At 41.6% G+C, this 16593-nt stretch overlaps 1 protein-coding gene across 1 annotated transcript in view; it reads left to right on the top strand.

Moving 5' to 3' along the window:
* EFEMP2 (EGF containing fibulin extracellular matrix protein 2) overlaps positions 1–16593 on the top strand; it is an 85020-nt gene that overhangs the window by 37101 nt on the left and 31326 nt on the right. The window contains exons 5-7 of the mRNA XM_053720041.1: positions 5264–5386; positions 7293–7409; positions 8328–8447. Coding sequence (XP_053576016.1) covers positions 5264–5386; positions 7293–7409; positions 8328–8447 — 360 coding nt within the window. The remainder of the gene's footprint in view (positions 1–5263; positions 5387–7292; positions 7410–8327; positions 8448–16593) is intronic.

The following is a 16593-nucleotide window of genomic DNA, read 5'->3' on the forward strand; positions in this document are numbered from 1 at the left end:
CCACATCATTATTTTTTTAAAGTGTATATATATTTTTTATAAAATATTTATAATCCTAATTGGTATTGTCTGGTTCTCCGCCCCCCCTTCATTTCCTCTCTTGGCTGGGCTGTGATGTAAAGAGCAGTCAAATCCACTCTACATAGGCTTTCTAATGGCTTTAAAGGGGCTGGACTTCAAGATTGTCATATGACACACACGCTGATTGGATGTTCACTGGAATTGTCATTTAAAAAAAGTTTATGCGGGGGCGGAGCCTGACCACGCAGGGAGATGGTCGCACACTAGTAGGGCTCCTGCAACCTAAGCTGATAAATTAGCTATTTAGCACCTAAAACCTTTGGATAACTTGGTGACAAACATCCGTGACTGAAGGGTTATCCCTCTTATAACGAAGGAGAAAATACCCAGTTAACTCTTGCCTGTGGAGCGGCCGTCATAATTAGACCTGAGACCCACATGGAGCCCTAGTGCTGGGCCTACTACCTCACAAAGTGATAGCGGAGACAAGGATTCGGCTATCGGAGAGCCACCGACACAAATCAGATGACCGATTGGGTACCGGGGTCCTTATACATGGACCTGAGAGCGCCGGAGACCTAGGTTTGGCAGAAAACGCAGCGCTCACCTTAGGCCGAAAACGAAGCGAGGAGTGTTGTAGCGCCGCAGCCCTCCCACGTGGCCCACGAATTACATAGTCGCTAAGACCAAGTCACTTGCGGTCAGGATCAAGCTGCGCTGGGCAACGGCAGATGGGCTTCGGAGGACTTAGGCTCCGGTAAGCTGTTTTGTGCACACATTTACAACCACTCCTATCACCGGTCCATTTGGGCTTTCAAAGACTTCTACTTAATATTTCACCGGAGGGGTTCACTCATAACTGAACTGCAGTGGTGGGAACATTGGGGTTATCTAACAGGAAAAAATCATATCAGCCACGCACGCAACCCTTATTGTAAAGGTCCTCTGGTATTTCACCTGCAACACATCTCCCAAACACGACTGAATCCTGGCCCATATCTCTTTTACCAGCCACAGCAGATCTGGGTTCTATTGTTTAAAGTGTAACCGGAGTCAGAGGAGAGAGTGCTTTGACTGTTTGGGCCTAAATACAACAGCTAAACTTTCAATCCGTGCACAAGCAAACAGCAGCTGCTGGTCAGTGTATACTTCTTAAACAACACAACACCCACATCTTCTAAAGAGATCATCTGGGAAACCCACAAAAGTGTTATACGGGGGGGGGGGAGCACTAATAAAACATAAAGCAATACTTAATAAACAAAATAGAATCAAATATCATAACCTATTGAGCGAGATAAGTGAATTAGAAAAAAGACATAAAGAGAGCCAAGATCGCACTGACACCACAAATAGCCTGAGAGATAAAAGGAAGGAACTCCAAAATCACCTAGCAGAATTACACCAGAAGCAGGCCCTGCTCCTAAAGCAATACTATTACGAGGGAGGGAATAAACCGGGTAAAATCCTAGCCAGAGCCCTCAAAAAAAGACAGATTAATTCCCATATCCATTCTATTAAAACCATTGACGGGCGCATTCTACGCAGCAGTAACCAAATAGCCGACGAGTTTCATGGATACTATCACTCTCTGTATAATATCCAGGAAAACATAGTCCATAATTCCCAGGATGACATGGATGGCCCACATGAATCGATTATAGACTCTTATCTGAACAATCTTGATCTTCCCCAGCTGTCCAGAGAGGACGCAGAACTCTTAGACGCCCCAATAACAACAGAGGAACTATTCAATGCTATAAAGAGCTGCCCGAATGGCAAAAGCCCGGGCCCTGATGGATTTTCTTCTGTATATTATAAAAAATTCAAGGACATACTAGCAGGCCCGATTCTAGCCCTGTTTAACGAGCTTAGGGACCGCCCTAATCTATCTCGTATCTTACTAGAAGCCCACATCACGGTTCTCCCCAAACCGGGGAAAACTGCTGACACCCCAGGTCATTTCAGACCCATCTCCCTAATTAACTCTGACATGAAGTTATTGGCAAAGATTCTCGCACTTAGACTTAACAAATACTTGCCAAGCTTAATCTGCAATGATCAGGTTGGGTTTGTCCCTGGCCGGGAGGCCAGGGACAACAGGTCAAGGTCACACAGTTGATCTCCCATGCCAGAGCCTCTCACATTCCCTTAGTGCTCTTCTCCACTGACGCGGAGAAGGCCTTTGACAGGGTGAGTTGGCCTTTTCTGCGTCGCGTGCTGGAAAAAATGGGCATGGGGAAAGCGTTTATAAACACCATCTTTGCACTATACTCCAACCCTAATGCCAGAATTAGAATTAATAGAACACTATCGAAGCCATTTGACTGTCTCCCCTACTTTTTGCCCTCTCCATCGAGGTCCTGGCCCACAAGGTTAGATTAAACCATAATATAGCAGGAATTGATGTGGAAGGAACGGAATACAAACAGGCATTATATGCTGACGACGTTCTCTACACACTAACCAATGTGAAGGAATCTATTCCTGAACTACTCAAGGAACTTAGAGAATATGGTAAGGTCTCGAATTTCTCACTCAACCTCCATAAATCGGAGTTGTTAAACATAAACACTAGTCCAGACCTAATCCACTCCATACAAAAAGACTATAATCTCTCCATTGCAAAGAACAAATTGAAGTACCTAGGGATCTATCTAACACCCGACCCATCCGACCTTTATAAACACAACTACATCCCCCTTAAAAATGACATTGCATCTGACCTCTCTTCTTGGAAAAACAAATACATTTCATGGCTGGGGAGAATAGGTGTGGTCAAGATGAACATCTTACCGCGAATACTGTACCTATTTCAGACCTTACCTATAGCACTCCCCAAGGGCTATATCTCTCAGTTACAAAACCTGATAAACCAATTTGTTTGGGCTAACACCAAACCTAGGGTGCCCAGACGCACTATGTACCTTTCGAGAATCAGAGGCGGGTTGGGCTTACCGGATTTATCCTCATACAAACAGGCAGTGGGACTACAGAGGGTAGTAGAATGGTCACAAAACATAGAACATAAGGCATGGATCTTGCTGGACAGACAAATCCTCAGACTGAATAACATGGGTACACTAGCATGGTTATCACCCCAACAACGACCTAAGACTATCTCTAAATACCATCTAATAGAGGAAACATTGCATATCTGGGAAGCTACAGTAGCAACTTCTTCCATCTCCTCTAGGCATTCCCCACTTACACCTATCTTGGAAAACCCAGAGATCCCATACCATATGCTAAGCTTCCGCAGAATTAAACCTTATCCATTACATAGGGGGTCTGTCTGTGGAGTGGTCGAAGGAGGCAGGATTGTCTCTCAGGATAAATTGAAGGACTGGCAGCCCTCCATATTTAATTTCTGGTTGCACTATAATCAACTAGTGAATTACATATCTAAACATAAACACAAACATGACCTGGGTAGGGGGCTTACTCCTTTTGAAAGGCTCTGTGTGGGAGGCGGGGTCCCGAGACACCTGATCTCTTTATTATACAAGCTATTGACTGTACGGGAAGCTGAATCACTACCATCGTATGTGGTTGGATGGTCGAAGGACCTTGGTACCAACATAGAGTTTGAATCTTGGATGAAGGCATTTGGTGATACTAAAAGGTCCTCTGTGTCCTCGACTATACAAGAGTCTCATATAAAATTTCTGAGCAGATGGTACCTGACGCCCCATAGGCTACACAAAATATTCCCTTCTCTGAGTCCGATGTGCTGGAGAGGTTGTGGGGAGCATGGCACACTCTTACATATCTGGTGGTCCTGTCCACGGCTACAACCATTCTGGTCGGGGGTCCTGGATAGGATCTCTAAGATTCTGGGTGTTACTATCCCACACATGCCTGAGATTCTGCTTTTCCTGGATTTGCCAAAGGTACATAGTCAGGCACATTTAGCTCTATTACTAATTTTGATCACAAGCGCAAGGAGATTAATACCCAAAAAGTGGAAAACGATTGACCCTCCTGTTCTGGAGGAGTGGTTTAATCAAGTAGAAGAGATTCTTCTCATGGAAAGATACCATTACCTGAAAATTCACAAGCTAGAAACATATGAGCTGATAAAAGCGTACTGGCATGGTACTATCTAATCTCTCTGAAATAATGGGCAATGGACTTGCAGCAATCGTGGGCTTCTTTCCCCCCCTTTTTTTTTTTTCTCTCCCTTCACTCTTCTGCCACGTCCCCTTCCCATTACTCTCTGAACCCTATCCCCCATCACTTACTTTCTACTTTTTTCCTTTCTCCCCCTCAATATCTAAGACAATAACAACTGGATTTGTAGATTAAAATTTATCGTTCTTACAAAAAATTTTCTTTTCATTTGAAAAATTATTTACCTTGTACTGTCTCGCTCTCGCTGCGACGTAGAGTGAGATCTTATCACATAGAAGTGTATAACATTTTTTTGTTTTTATAACGCCACTGTATTGTATTTTTCTCTGTGATGTATGTTTTATGCTCCCTCCTAGTGGGGTCTTGTATAATTGTTTACTTCAATAAAGCTTTAAAAAAAAAAAAAAAAAAAGTTTATGCAAGTGGGCCGGCATAACATTGCAATAGAAGCATTACTATATGCACTAATTTAACCCTTTCACAGATGGATTAAAAACAAAAAGGTACACATATACTTTTTTAATTGCAGAGATTAAATATATGGAATTTGATTACTTAAGGTTTACCATCACTTTAAGCAAGGTTGGATATCTTGAAGTATGCAGAATTCTGTAACCTAGGTATAATGCTGCGTATCAAATAGCTGGTTTAGGCAGCATTTTGAAAACCTAGGTTACAGAATTTCATTTTTTGACCTCTCTAGGAAGCACAATTTTATACACAAAAGGAAGAGATGTTTAAAGGGATATGACACCCACATTTTTTCTTTCATGATTCCGAAAGAGCAGCAATTTTAAGCAACGTTCTAATTAACTCCTATTATTAATTTTTCTTCTTCTCTTGGTATCTTTATTTGAAAATCAGGAATGAGTCATGGGGGGATAGTTTTCCTCCTTCCTTTTGCCTACTGCTCATGTGTAAACAGGAAGACACGTTCATACACCATCTACATGCTCAGGGATGTGATTGATTAGCAAGGATCCTTTTGTTAAAGGAGAAAGGAATCAAATTGACCGTTCTTACAAAACAAAACACCATTATTCATTGATGCTTATCAGATATGAAGAGATAAATACACAACTAATTAGTGTTTTTTCTGTTTTTACAGATGTGGATGAATGTGAATATGGAATGGATGACTGTCTCCCTAGCCAAGAGTGTGTCAATACCCCAGGGGGCTTCCACTGCAAGTGTCCAGAAGGATACAGGAAAATTGGAAACGAATGTGTAGGTGAGTGTGACCATATTTGGGGCCTTCCGGGACTCAATATCTCCACCTCCATCAACAATAATTTGTATTCATCTACTTTGTTTTCACACTGCTTACAACATTCTACAGTAACTAAGACAAAAAAAAATTATTACCTCTATTCACATTTACATAAGATGTCTACCTCCACTATTTTTTTTATCAATTATTGCTAAACATGAGAACAAAATCTAATAGTCTACACTTGCTGATTGAGGTAAAATCATAATTTAAAAAAATAAATAAATATAAAAAAACCTCAGTTTACTCATAGCCTTGGTGCAGCACTAGATTAAATGCCTGTGAGTATGAACGGCTGTACCTAGTGATGCAGCTGAGCCAATATGGCTAATGGCTAACTTCCTGTAGCTGAGGCTTATCTGCATCTATCATGAGTTATGATATGTTGCCTATGTAGTGATGTCTCCCTTTACTGATTGTTCTTCTGGGACAGGAATATGATGGGATCTTTTGCACCGTGGCCGATTAGTATTAAGTGGGTGGAACTGCGACAAATTCTGTGGGGCCTTGGTTGTGCATTGAACAGAGTTGCTATGGGGGAGGGTTGGGAAAGGAAGCTGTTTGAGGGACAGCGTGGTGAACTCCCAACCTATGACAATCATGCTAGACGTGGAATGATTGGGAGGTATGGTACAATCATGTTGTAGCTTAGACACACCCCAGTTACTCAGCTAAAGACTAGGAAAGGGAACCCCCTCCCAGGGATGTCTGTGTCCACTGAAACATTTTTGTTTTCTCCCCTGCTTAATGCATCCAAAACTGAGCATCCAGGTACAATATCAGGGCCTATAGATTTTGAAGCACTCATGTTGGAGGTGCAAGTTCTATCTAAGGTGAGGTTGGGAATAAACTTTAGGATCAGAAACTGGCATTAGGATTAGGGACTGAGATCAGAATTGGCAATTGGGTTAGATATTTGGGATAATGATAGAGATTTGAGCTTGAGTTAACCTTTGGTATTCAAGACTTATACAGTGTAGGATAAAATGGAGAAGTGATCACTCACAAGTTGTGGGTTCTAAGGCAAAAATAAATCACATGACTAGGTTATTTAGGTCATTTTTATCCCTGCACAGGTGTGAAACATTGATAGCTGAAGTCAGTTATAAAGAGTGAGTTAAGTAGTCCCACTGAATAGGCACAGTTCTATTGAGGTATTTTGTTGGTGGAGATATGAAGAAATTATGTGAGAGGTTGAAAAGATTAAGGTCATGGGCAGAGTGAAGGAGACATATTGGAGAGTATTTGCACACAAGGACAGAGATGCGGAAAAGTATAATGTTATTGGGGGCTTTGCATGTTAGAATCAAGAATTTTAATTTTATTCTTAAGCCGTCTGAGTTGCATGTGACATAACAGCAGTAGGCACAAGGGGGTGGGTAATGAGTGTGTTGTCAGTCGTAATCAAACTTTGAGTAGAGGGGATAGTGGATATAGAAGGAATAGGAGGAGCTAAGTGTTAGAGATGCTGAACTTTAGATAAAGAGGCAACATCCAGGATAGGATACTAGTTAGATGGTTATTTGAGCAAACGTGGAAAATAATAGGCTTGGTCCATATAGGAAGATTTAAGTTCCATTACCTACAGTTGGTGCTGAAAAGCACAGGACGTCAGTAAGGAACAAATGATATTTAGACTGAAAAGAGTAGTCGAATTGGGACTGTGCTCTTGTGGTATCTCGCCACACTTGGTGAAGGGATAGAATATATACCAGAGAAGGATGCTGATGGAAAGGTTAGAGAGATAGGAAGAGACCCGTGAAAGGGTCATGTCACAATTGTCCCTGAACTGAAGGGTTTGGACGCCTCCTCTTTTGCTCCTCTTTGCCTTCTTCTCCTTATAAGCTTTCTTTTCTCTTTCATTTAGATATAGATGAGTGCAGATACCGGTACTGCCAGCACCGATGTGTTAACTATCCTGGTTCCTTTGCCTGCCAGTGTGAGCCTGGATTTCAGCTGGCGTCCAACAACCGATCTTGTGTTGGTAAGAGAGATATCTTGGGATTGTTTGCAAGTCTCCTGAATTCTATGCTTGTTTTGAATAATTTGCTTGTATACATTTTTCTACTCTTAGCTCATTATATTTAGTCAAATATAGAAATGGTGTGTTACAAGTACAAGAATAGACTAAAGGTTACATTTTAACACAATGCATGTTAATCCTTTTAATCTCTTTCCAACAGTAACACACATATTAAGGATTTAACATGTTTTCCCCTTGCCCCAGTAAAATGTCCAAACCAGTAATACACAACCCAAAAATATCCTACCTTTTCACTTGCAACTTCTGCGGACTCTTTGATGATTCCTGGAGCCTAGGGGTATGTTATACCTCTGCTAGGCTGTGACACACTCCTTCCAACCCTTAAATACATGTTTGTGTTGGGTGGGGGTATATAACATCAAAAGCAACAACTCAGAATGCCCTTGTACCTTGTGATGTCATTTACTCCTAGTGCACACTTGAAGGTTGATGAAGCTTTTTGAAGCCGATAAGAAGTACACATAGGTTATCATGCACCCCTCAGACACCAGATTAAGATATTAACTCTTGGTCTCACCAGGTTCATGTTGTGGGGTTCTTATGGGCTGAGAATACAATAATCAACATTGTTCTGTGTAGCAAATAAATAAAATCTCCCAAAACATTTAAATATTTCCTACATTTGTGACCTGCAAATCTAAAAAGTAAACATATGCATTAAGTGTTGTCTCAGGTCTCATTAACAATTAAATACACATATATGTAAGAAACTTTGGTTATAAACTCATATTCTTTCCAACCAAAACCGATTTTTCAACAGTTGTTCTATTAGACATTTTATTTTCAGTAACATATATATATATATATATATATATATATATATATTCAGTATATGAAATCATCTTCTTTTCCCCACAGATGTTAATGAGTGCTCTATGGGTGCTCCCTGCCAGCAGCGCTGCTATAACACTTACGGAACATTCCTTTGCCGATGTAACCAAGGCTATGAACTAGACCATGATGGACATACATGTAATGGTAAGTAAGCATGGTTAGCTTTTCATTCAAGTATTTACTGAGGTCCCACATGGCCTAGACTTTAGAAGATGCTCTTAAATATGACCCTATATCTCAAAGTCCTTCCACGCAGTGAAGAGCCTTCATCCAACATTGGCTAGCTTTTAATGGGCTATATTTTCAACTTTTTAAACAATGGAAAAAAAAACTGAACAGCTTAAAAATATCACTACAAACAATCAAGAAAAAACCCAGTAAATGTTTTTCTCATGGATAGAAGTAGTGGTGCTGAATTATTCCCTTGCAAGGTATAGGAGGTGTTATCTCACCAAAAATGCATTTGAAAAGCTTGTGATAAATCGCTTAGCTGTGGGTTTCAAACATTTTGGAATGGGCTTGAACCTGAAAACCTTGTACACAGCTATGAGGGAATCCTGATTGATTGAAGCCTAAATTAAGTACTACACAAGATTGGCCTTAAATGTGCTCCCATAGAAATGTTCCCCCAATGTAATGTGCTCCCAATGTAATGTTCCCCTAATGAAATGTGCTCCCAATGTAATGTTCCCCCAATGAAATGTGCTCCCAATGTAATGTTCCCCCAATGTAATGTTCCCCCAATGAAATGTGCTCCCATAGAAATGTTCCCCCAATGAAATGTGCTCCTAATGAAATGTGCTCCCAATGTAATGTTCCCCCAATGAAATGTGCTCCCAATGTATTGTTCCCCCAATGTAATGTGCTCCCAATGTAATGTGCTCCCAATGTAATGTGCTCCCAATGTAATGTGCTCCCAATGTAATGTTCCCCCAATGAAATGTGCTCCCATAGAAATGTTCCCCCAATGAAATGTGCTCCTAATGAAATGTGCTCCCAATGTATTGTGCTCCCAATGTAATGTTCCCCCAATGTAATGTGCTCCCAATGTAATGTGCTCCCAATGTAATGTGCTCCCAATGTAATGTGCTCCCAAAGTAATGTTCCCCAATGAAATGTTTCCCCAATGAAATGTGCTCCCAATGTAATGTTCCCCCAATGAAATGTGCTCCCAATGTAATGTTCCCCCAATGAAATGTGCTCCCAATGTAATGTTCCCCCAATGAAATGTGCTCCCAATGTAATGTTCCCCCAATGAAATGTGCTCCCAATGTAATGTTCCCCCAATGTAATGTTCTCCCAATGTAATGTTCCTCCAATGAAATGTTCCCCCAATGTAATGTTCCCCCAATGAAATGTTCCCCCAATGTAATGTTCCCCCAATGAAATGTGCTCCCAATGTAATGTTCCCCCAATGAAATGTGCTCCCAATGTAATGTTCCCCCAATTAAATGTGCTCCCAATGTATTGTTCCCCCAATTAAATGTTCCCCCAATGTAATGTTCCCCCAATGAAATGTGCTCCCAATGAAATGTTCCCCCAATGTAATGTTCCCCCAATGAAATGTTCCCCCAATGTAATGCTCCCCAATGAAATGTTCCCCCAATGAAATCTGCTCCCATTGTAATGTTCCCCCAATTAAATGTGCTCCCAATGTATTGTTCCCCCAATGAAATGTTCCCCCAATGAAATGTTCCCCCAATGAAATGTGCTCCCAATGTAATGTTCCCCCAATGAAATGTGCTCCCAATGTAATGTTCCCCCAATGAAATGTGCTCCCAATGTAATGTTCCCCCAATGTAATGCTCCCCCAATGAAATGTTCCCCCAATGTAATGTTCACCCAATGAAATGTTCCCCCAATGAAATGAGCTTCCAATATAATGTTCCCCCAATGAAATGTGCTCCCAATGTAATCTTACCCCAATGTAATGTGCTCCCAATGTAATGTTCCCCCAATGTAATGTTCCCCCAATGTAATGTGCTCCCAATATAATGTTCCCCCAATGTAATGTTCCCCCCAAATGTAATGTTACCCCCAAATGTAATGTTCCCCCAATGTAATGTGTTCCCAATGTAATGTTACCCCAATGTAATGTGCTCCCAATGAAATGTTCCCCCAATGTAATGTGCTCCCAATGTAATGTGCTCCCAATGTAATGTAATGTGCTCCCAATGAAATGTTCCCCCAATGAAATGTGCTCCCAATGTAATGTTCCCCCAATAAAATGTGCTCCCAATGAAATGTTCCCCCAATGTATTGTTCCCCCAATGAAATGTTCCCCCAATGTAATGTGCTCCAAATGTAATGTTCCCCCAATATAATGTTCCCCCAATGAAATGTGCTCCCAATGTAATCTTACCCCAATGTAATGTGCTCCCAATGTAATGTTCCCCCAATGTAATGTTCCCCCAATATAATGTTCCCCCAATGTAATGTTCCCCCAATGTAATGTTCCCCAATGTAATGTGCTCCCAATGTAATGGTCCCCCAATGTAATGTGCTCCCAATGTAATGTTCCCCCAATGTAATGTGCTCCCAATGAAATGTTCCCCCAATGTAATGTTCCCCCAATGTAATGTTCCCCCAATGAAATGTGCTCCCAATGTAATGTAATGTGCTCCCAATGTAATGTTCCCCCAATGTAATGTACTCCCAATGTAATGTGCTCCCAATGTAATGTGCTCCCAATATAATGTGCTCCCAATATAATGTTCCCCCAATGTAATGTGCTCCCAATGTAATGTGCTCTTAATGTAATGTTCCCCCAATGAAATGTTCCCCCAATGTAATGTGCTCCCAATGTAATGTTCCCCCAATGTAATGTTCCCCCAATGTAATGTTCCCCCAATGTAATGTACTCCCAATGTAATGTTCCCCCAATGTAATGTTCCCCAATGTAATGTTACCCCAATATAATGTGCTCCCAATGTAATGTTCCCCCAATGTAATGTGCTGTTCCCCCAATGTAATGTGCTCCTAATGTAATGTTCCCCCAATGTAATGTTCCCCCAATGTAATATTCCCCCTATGTAATGTTCCCCCAATGTAATGTGCTCCCAATGTAATGTTACCCCAATGAAATGTGCTCCCCAATGTAATGTTCCCCCAATATAATGTGCTCCCAATGTAATTTTCCCCCAATGTAATGTTCCCCCAATGTAATGTGCTCCTAATGTAATGTTCCCCCAATATAATGTTCCCCCAATGTAATGCTCCCCCAATGTAATGTGCTCCCAATATAATGTTCCCCCAATGAAATGTGCTCCCAATGTAATGTTCCCCCAATGAAATGTGCTCCTAATGAAATGTTCCCCCAATGAAATGTTCCACCAATGAAATGTTCCCCCAATGTAATGCTCCCCCAATTAAATGTTCCCCCAATGTAATGTTCGCCCAATGAAATGTTCCCCCAATGAAATGTGCTCCCAATATAATGTTCCCCCAATGAAATGTGCTCCCAATGTAATCTTACCCCAATGTAATGTGCTCCCAATGTAATGTTCCCCCAATGTAATATTCCCCCAATGTAATGTGCTCCCAATATAATGTTCCCCCAATGTAATGTTCCCCCCAAATGTAATGTTCCCCCCAAATGTAATGTTCCCCCAATGAAATGTTCCACCAATGAAATGTTCCCCCAATGTAATGCTCCCCCAATGAAATGTTCCCCCAATGTAATGTTCGCCCAATGAAATGTTCCCCCAATGAAATGTGCTCCCAATATAATGTTCCCCCAATGTAATGTGCTCCCAATGTAATGTTACCCCAATGAAATGTGCTCCCAATATAATGTTCCCCCAATGTAATGTTCCCCCAATGTAATGTGCTCCCAATGTAATGTAATGTGCTCCCAATGAAATGTTCCCCCAATGAAATGTGCTCCCAATGTAATGTTCCCCCAATGAAATGTGCTCCCAATGAAATATTCCCCCAATGTATTGTTCCCCCAATGAAATGTTCCCCCAATGTAATGTGCTCCCAATGTAATGTTCCCCCAATATAATGTTCCCCCAATATAATGTTCCCCCAATGAAATGTGCTCCCAATGTAATCTTACCCCAATGTAATGTGCTCCCAATGTAATGTTCCCCAATGTAATGTTGCCCCAATGTAATGTGCTCCCAATATAATGTTCCCCCAATGTAATGTTCCCCAATGTAATGTGCTCCCAATGTAATGGTCCCCCAATGTAATGTGCTCCCAATGTAATGTGCTCCCAATGAAATGTTCCCCCAATGTAATGTTCCCCCAATGAAATGTGCTCCCAATGTAATGTAATGTGCTCCCAATGTAATGTTCCCCCAATGTAATGTGCTCCCAATGTAATGTGCTCCCAATGTAATGTGCTCCCAATATAATGTGCTCCCAATATAATGTTCCCCCAATGTAATGTGCTCCCAATGTAATGTGCTCTTAATGTAATGTTCCCCCAATGAAATGTTCCCCCAATGTAATGTGCTCCCAATGTAATGTTCCCCCAATGTAATGTTCCCCCAATGTAATGTTCCCCCAATGTAATGTTCCCCAATGTAATGTTCCCCCAATATAATGTGCTCCCAATGTAATGTTCCCCCAATGTAATGTTCCCCCAATGTAATGTGCTCCTAATGTAATGTTCCCCCAATGTAATGTTCCCCCAATGTAATATTCCCCCTATGTAATGTTCCCCCAATGTAATGTTCCCCCAATGAAATGTGCTCCCCAATGTAATTTTCCCCCAATATAATGTGCTCCCAATGTAATTTTCCCCCAATGTAATGTTCCCCCAATGTAATGTGCTCCTAATGTAATGTTCCCCCAATATAATGTTCCCCCAATGTAATGCTCCCCCAATGTAATGTGCTCCTAATATAATGTTCCCCCAATGAAATGTGCTCCCAATGTAATGTTCCCCCAATGAAATGTGCTCCTAATGAAATGTTCCCCCAATGAAATGTTCCACCAATGAAATGTGCTCCCAATGTAATGTTCCCCCAATGAAATGTGCTCCCAATGTAATGTTCCCCCAATTTAATGCTCCCCCAATATAATGTTCCCCCAATGAAATGTTCCCCCAATGAAATGTGCTCCTAATGAAATGTTCCCCCAATGAAATGTTCCACCAATGAAATGTGCTCCCAATGTAATGTTCCCCCAATGAAATGTGCTCCCAATGTAATGTTCCCCCAATGAAATGTTCCCCCAATGTAATGTGCTTCCAATGTATTGTTCCCCCATAGAAATGTTCCCCCAATGTATTGTTTCCCCAATGAAATGTTCCCCCAATTTATTGTTCCCCCATAGAAATGTTCCCCCAATGAAATGTTCTCCCAATGTAATGTTTCTCCATAGAATTGTTCCCCCAATGAAATGTTCCCCCAATGAAATGTGCTCCCAATGAAATGTGCTCCCAATGTAATGTTCCCCCATAGAAATGTTCCCCCAATGAAATGTGCTCCCAATGTATTGTTTCCCCAATGAAATGTGCTCCCAATGTATTGTTCACCAAATGAAATATTCCCCCAATGTAATGTTCCCCCAATGAAATGTTTCCCCTATTAAATGTGCTCCCAATGTAATGTTCCCCCATAGAAATGTTCACCCAATGAAATGTGCTCCCAATGTAATGTTCCCCCAATGAAATGTGCTCCTAATGAATTGATCCCCCAATGAAATGTGCTCCCAATGTAATGTTCCCCCAATGTAATGTGCTCCCAATGTAATGTTCTCCTAATAAAATGTGCTCCCAATGAAATGTGCTCCTAATGTAATGTTCCCCCAATGAAATGTACTCCCAATGTAATGTTCCCCCAATGAAATGTGCTCCCAATGTAATGTTCCCCCAATGAAATGTGCTCCCAATGTAATGTGCTCCCAATGTAATATTCACCCAATGTAATGTGCTCCCAATGTAATGTGCTCCCAATGTAATGTTCCCCCAATGAAATGTGCCCCCAATGAAATGTGCTCCCAATGTAATGTTCCCCCAATGTAATGTGCTCCCAATGTAATGTTCCCCCATAGAAATGTTCCCCCAATGAAATGTGCTCCCAATGTAATGTTCCCCCAATGAAATGTCCCCCCATAGAAATGTGCTCCCAATGTAATGTTCCCCCAATGTAATGTTCCCCCAATGAAATGTGCTCCTAATGTATTGTTCCCCCAATGTAATGTTCCCCCATAGAAATGTTCCCCCAATGAAATGTGCTCCCAATGAAATGTTCCCCCATAGAAATGTTCCCCCAATGAAATGTGCTCCCAATGAAATGTTCCCCCATAGAAATGTTCCCCCAATGAAATGTGCTCCCATTGTATTGTTCCCCCAATGAAATGTGTTCCCAATGAAATGTTCCCCCAATGAAATGTGCTCCCAATGAAATGTTCCCCCATAGAAATGTTCCCCCAATGAAATGTGCTCCCATTGTATTGTTCCCCCAATGAAATGTGCGCCCAATGAAATGTTCCCCCAATGAAATGTGCTTCCAATGTAATGTTCCCCCAAAGAAATGTGCTCCCAATGTAATGTTCCCCCATAGAAATGTTCCCCCAATGAAATGTGCTCTCAGTGAAATGTGCTCCCAATGTAATGTTCCCCCAATGAAATGTTCCCCCAATGAAATGCCAATGTAATGTTCCCCCAATGAAATGTGCTCCCAATGTAATGTTCCCCCCAATGAAATGTGCTCCCAATGTAATGTTCCCCCAAGGAATTGTTCCCCCAATGAAATGTGCTCCCAATGTAATGTTTCCCCCATTGAAATGTGCTCCCAATGTAATGTTCCCCCCATTGAAATGTGCTCCCAATGAAATGTGCTCCCAATGTAATGTTCCCCCCAATGAAATGTGCTCCCAAGGTAATGTTCCCCCAATGAAATGTGCTCCCAATGTAATGTTCCCCCAATGACATGTGCTCCCAATGAAAAGTTCCCCCAATGAAATGTGCTCCCAATGTAATGTTCCCCCAACAAAATGTGCTCCCAATGTAATGTTCCCCCAATGAAATGTGCTCCCAATGAAAAGTTCCCCCAATGAAATGTGCTCCCAATGAAAAGTTCCCCCAATGAAATGTTCCCCCAATGTAATGTTCCCCCTATTAAATGTGCTCCCAATGTAATGTTCCCCCATAGAAATGTTCACCCAATGAAATGTGCTCCCAATGTAATGTTCCCCCAATGAAATGTGCTCCCAATGTAATGTTCCCCCAATGAATTGTTCTTCTAATGAAATGTTTCCCCATAGAAATGTGCTCCCAATGTATTGTTTCCCCAATGAAATGTGCTCCCAATGTATTGTTCACCAAATGAAATGTTCCCCCAATGTAATGTTCCCCCAATGAAATTTTCCCCCTATTAAATGTGCTCCCAATGTAATGCTCCCCCATAGAAATGTTCCCCCAATGAAATGTGCTCCTAATGAATTGATCCCCCAATGAAATGTGCTCCCAATGTAATGTTCCCCCAATGTAATGTGCTCTCAATGTAATGTTCTCCTAATAAAATGTGCTCCCAATGAAATGTGCTCCCAATGTAATATTCACCCAATGTAATGTGCTCCCAATGTAATGTGCTCCCAATATAATGTTCCCCCAATGAAATGTGTCCCCAATGAAATGTGCTCCCAATGTAATGTTCCCCCAATGTAATGTGCTCCCAATGTAATGTTCCCCCAATGAAATGTGCTCCCAATGTAATGTTCCCCCATAGAAATGTTCCCCCAATGAAATGTGCTCCCAATGTAATGTTCCCCCAATGAAATGTTCCCCCATAGAAATGTTCCCCCATAGAAATGTTCCCCCAATGAAATGTGCTCCCAATGAAATGTTCCCCCATAGAAATGTTCCCCCAATGAAATGTGCTCCCATTGTATTGTTCCCCCAATGAAATGTGCGCCCATAGAAATGTTCCCCCAATGAAATGTGCTCTCAATGAAATGTGCTCCCAATGTAATGTTCCCCCAATGAAATGTTCCCCCAATGAAATGTGCTCCCAATGTAATGTTCCCCCAATGAAATGTGCTCCCAATGTAATGTTCCCCCCAATGAAATGTGCTCCCAATGTAATGTTCCCCCAATGAATTGTTCCCCCAATGAAATGTGCTCCCAATGTAATGTTCCCCCCATTGAAATGTGCTCCCAATGTAATGTTCCCCCCATTGAAATGTGCTCCCAATATAATGTTCCCCCAATGAAATGTGCTCCCAATGTAATGTTTCCCCCAATTAAATGTGCTCCCAATGTAATGTTCCCCCAATTAAATGTGCTCCTAATGTAATGTTCCCCCAACAAAATGTGCTCCCAATGTAATGTTCC

Source organism: Bombina bombina, chromosome 7, assembly GCF_027579735.1.
Source record: "Bombina bombina isolate aBomBom1 chromosome 7, aBomBom1.pri, whole genome shotgun sequence".
Lineage (NCBI taxonomy): Eukaryota > Metazoa > Chordata > Amphibia > Anura > Bombinatoridae > Bombina > Bombina bombina.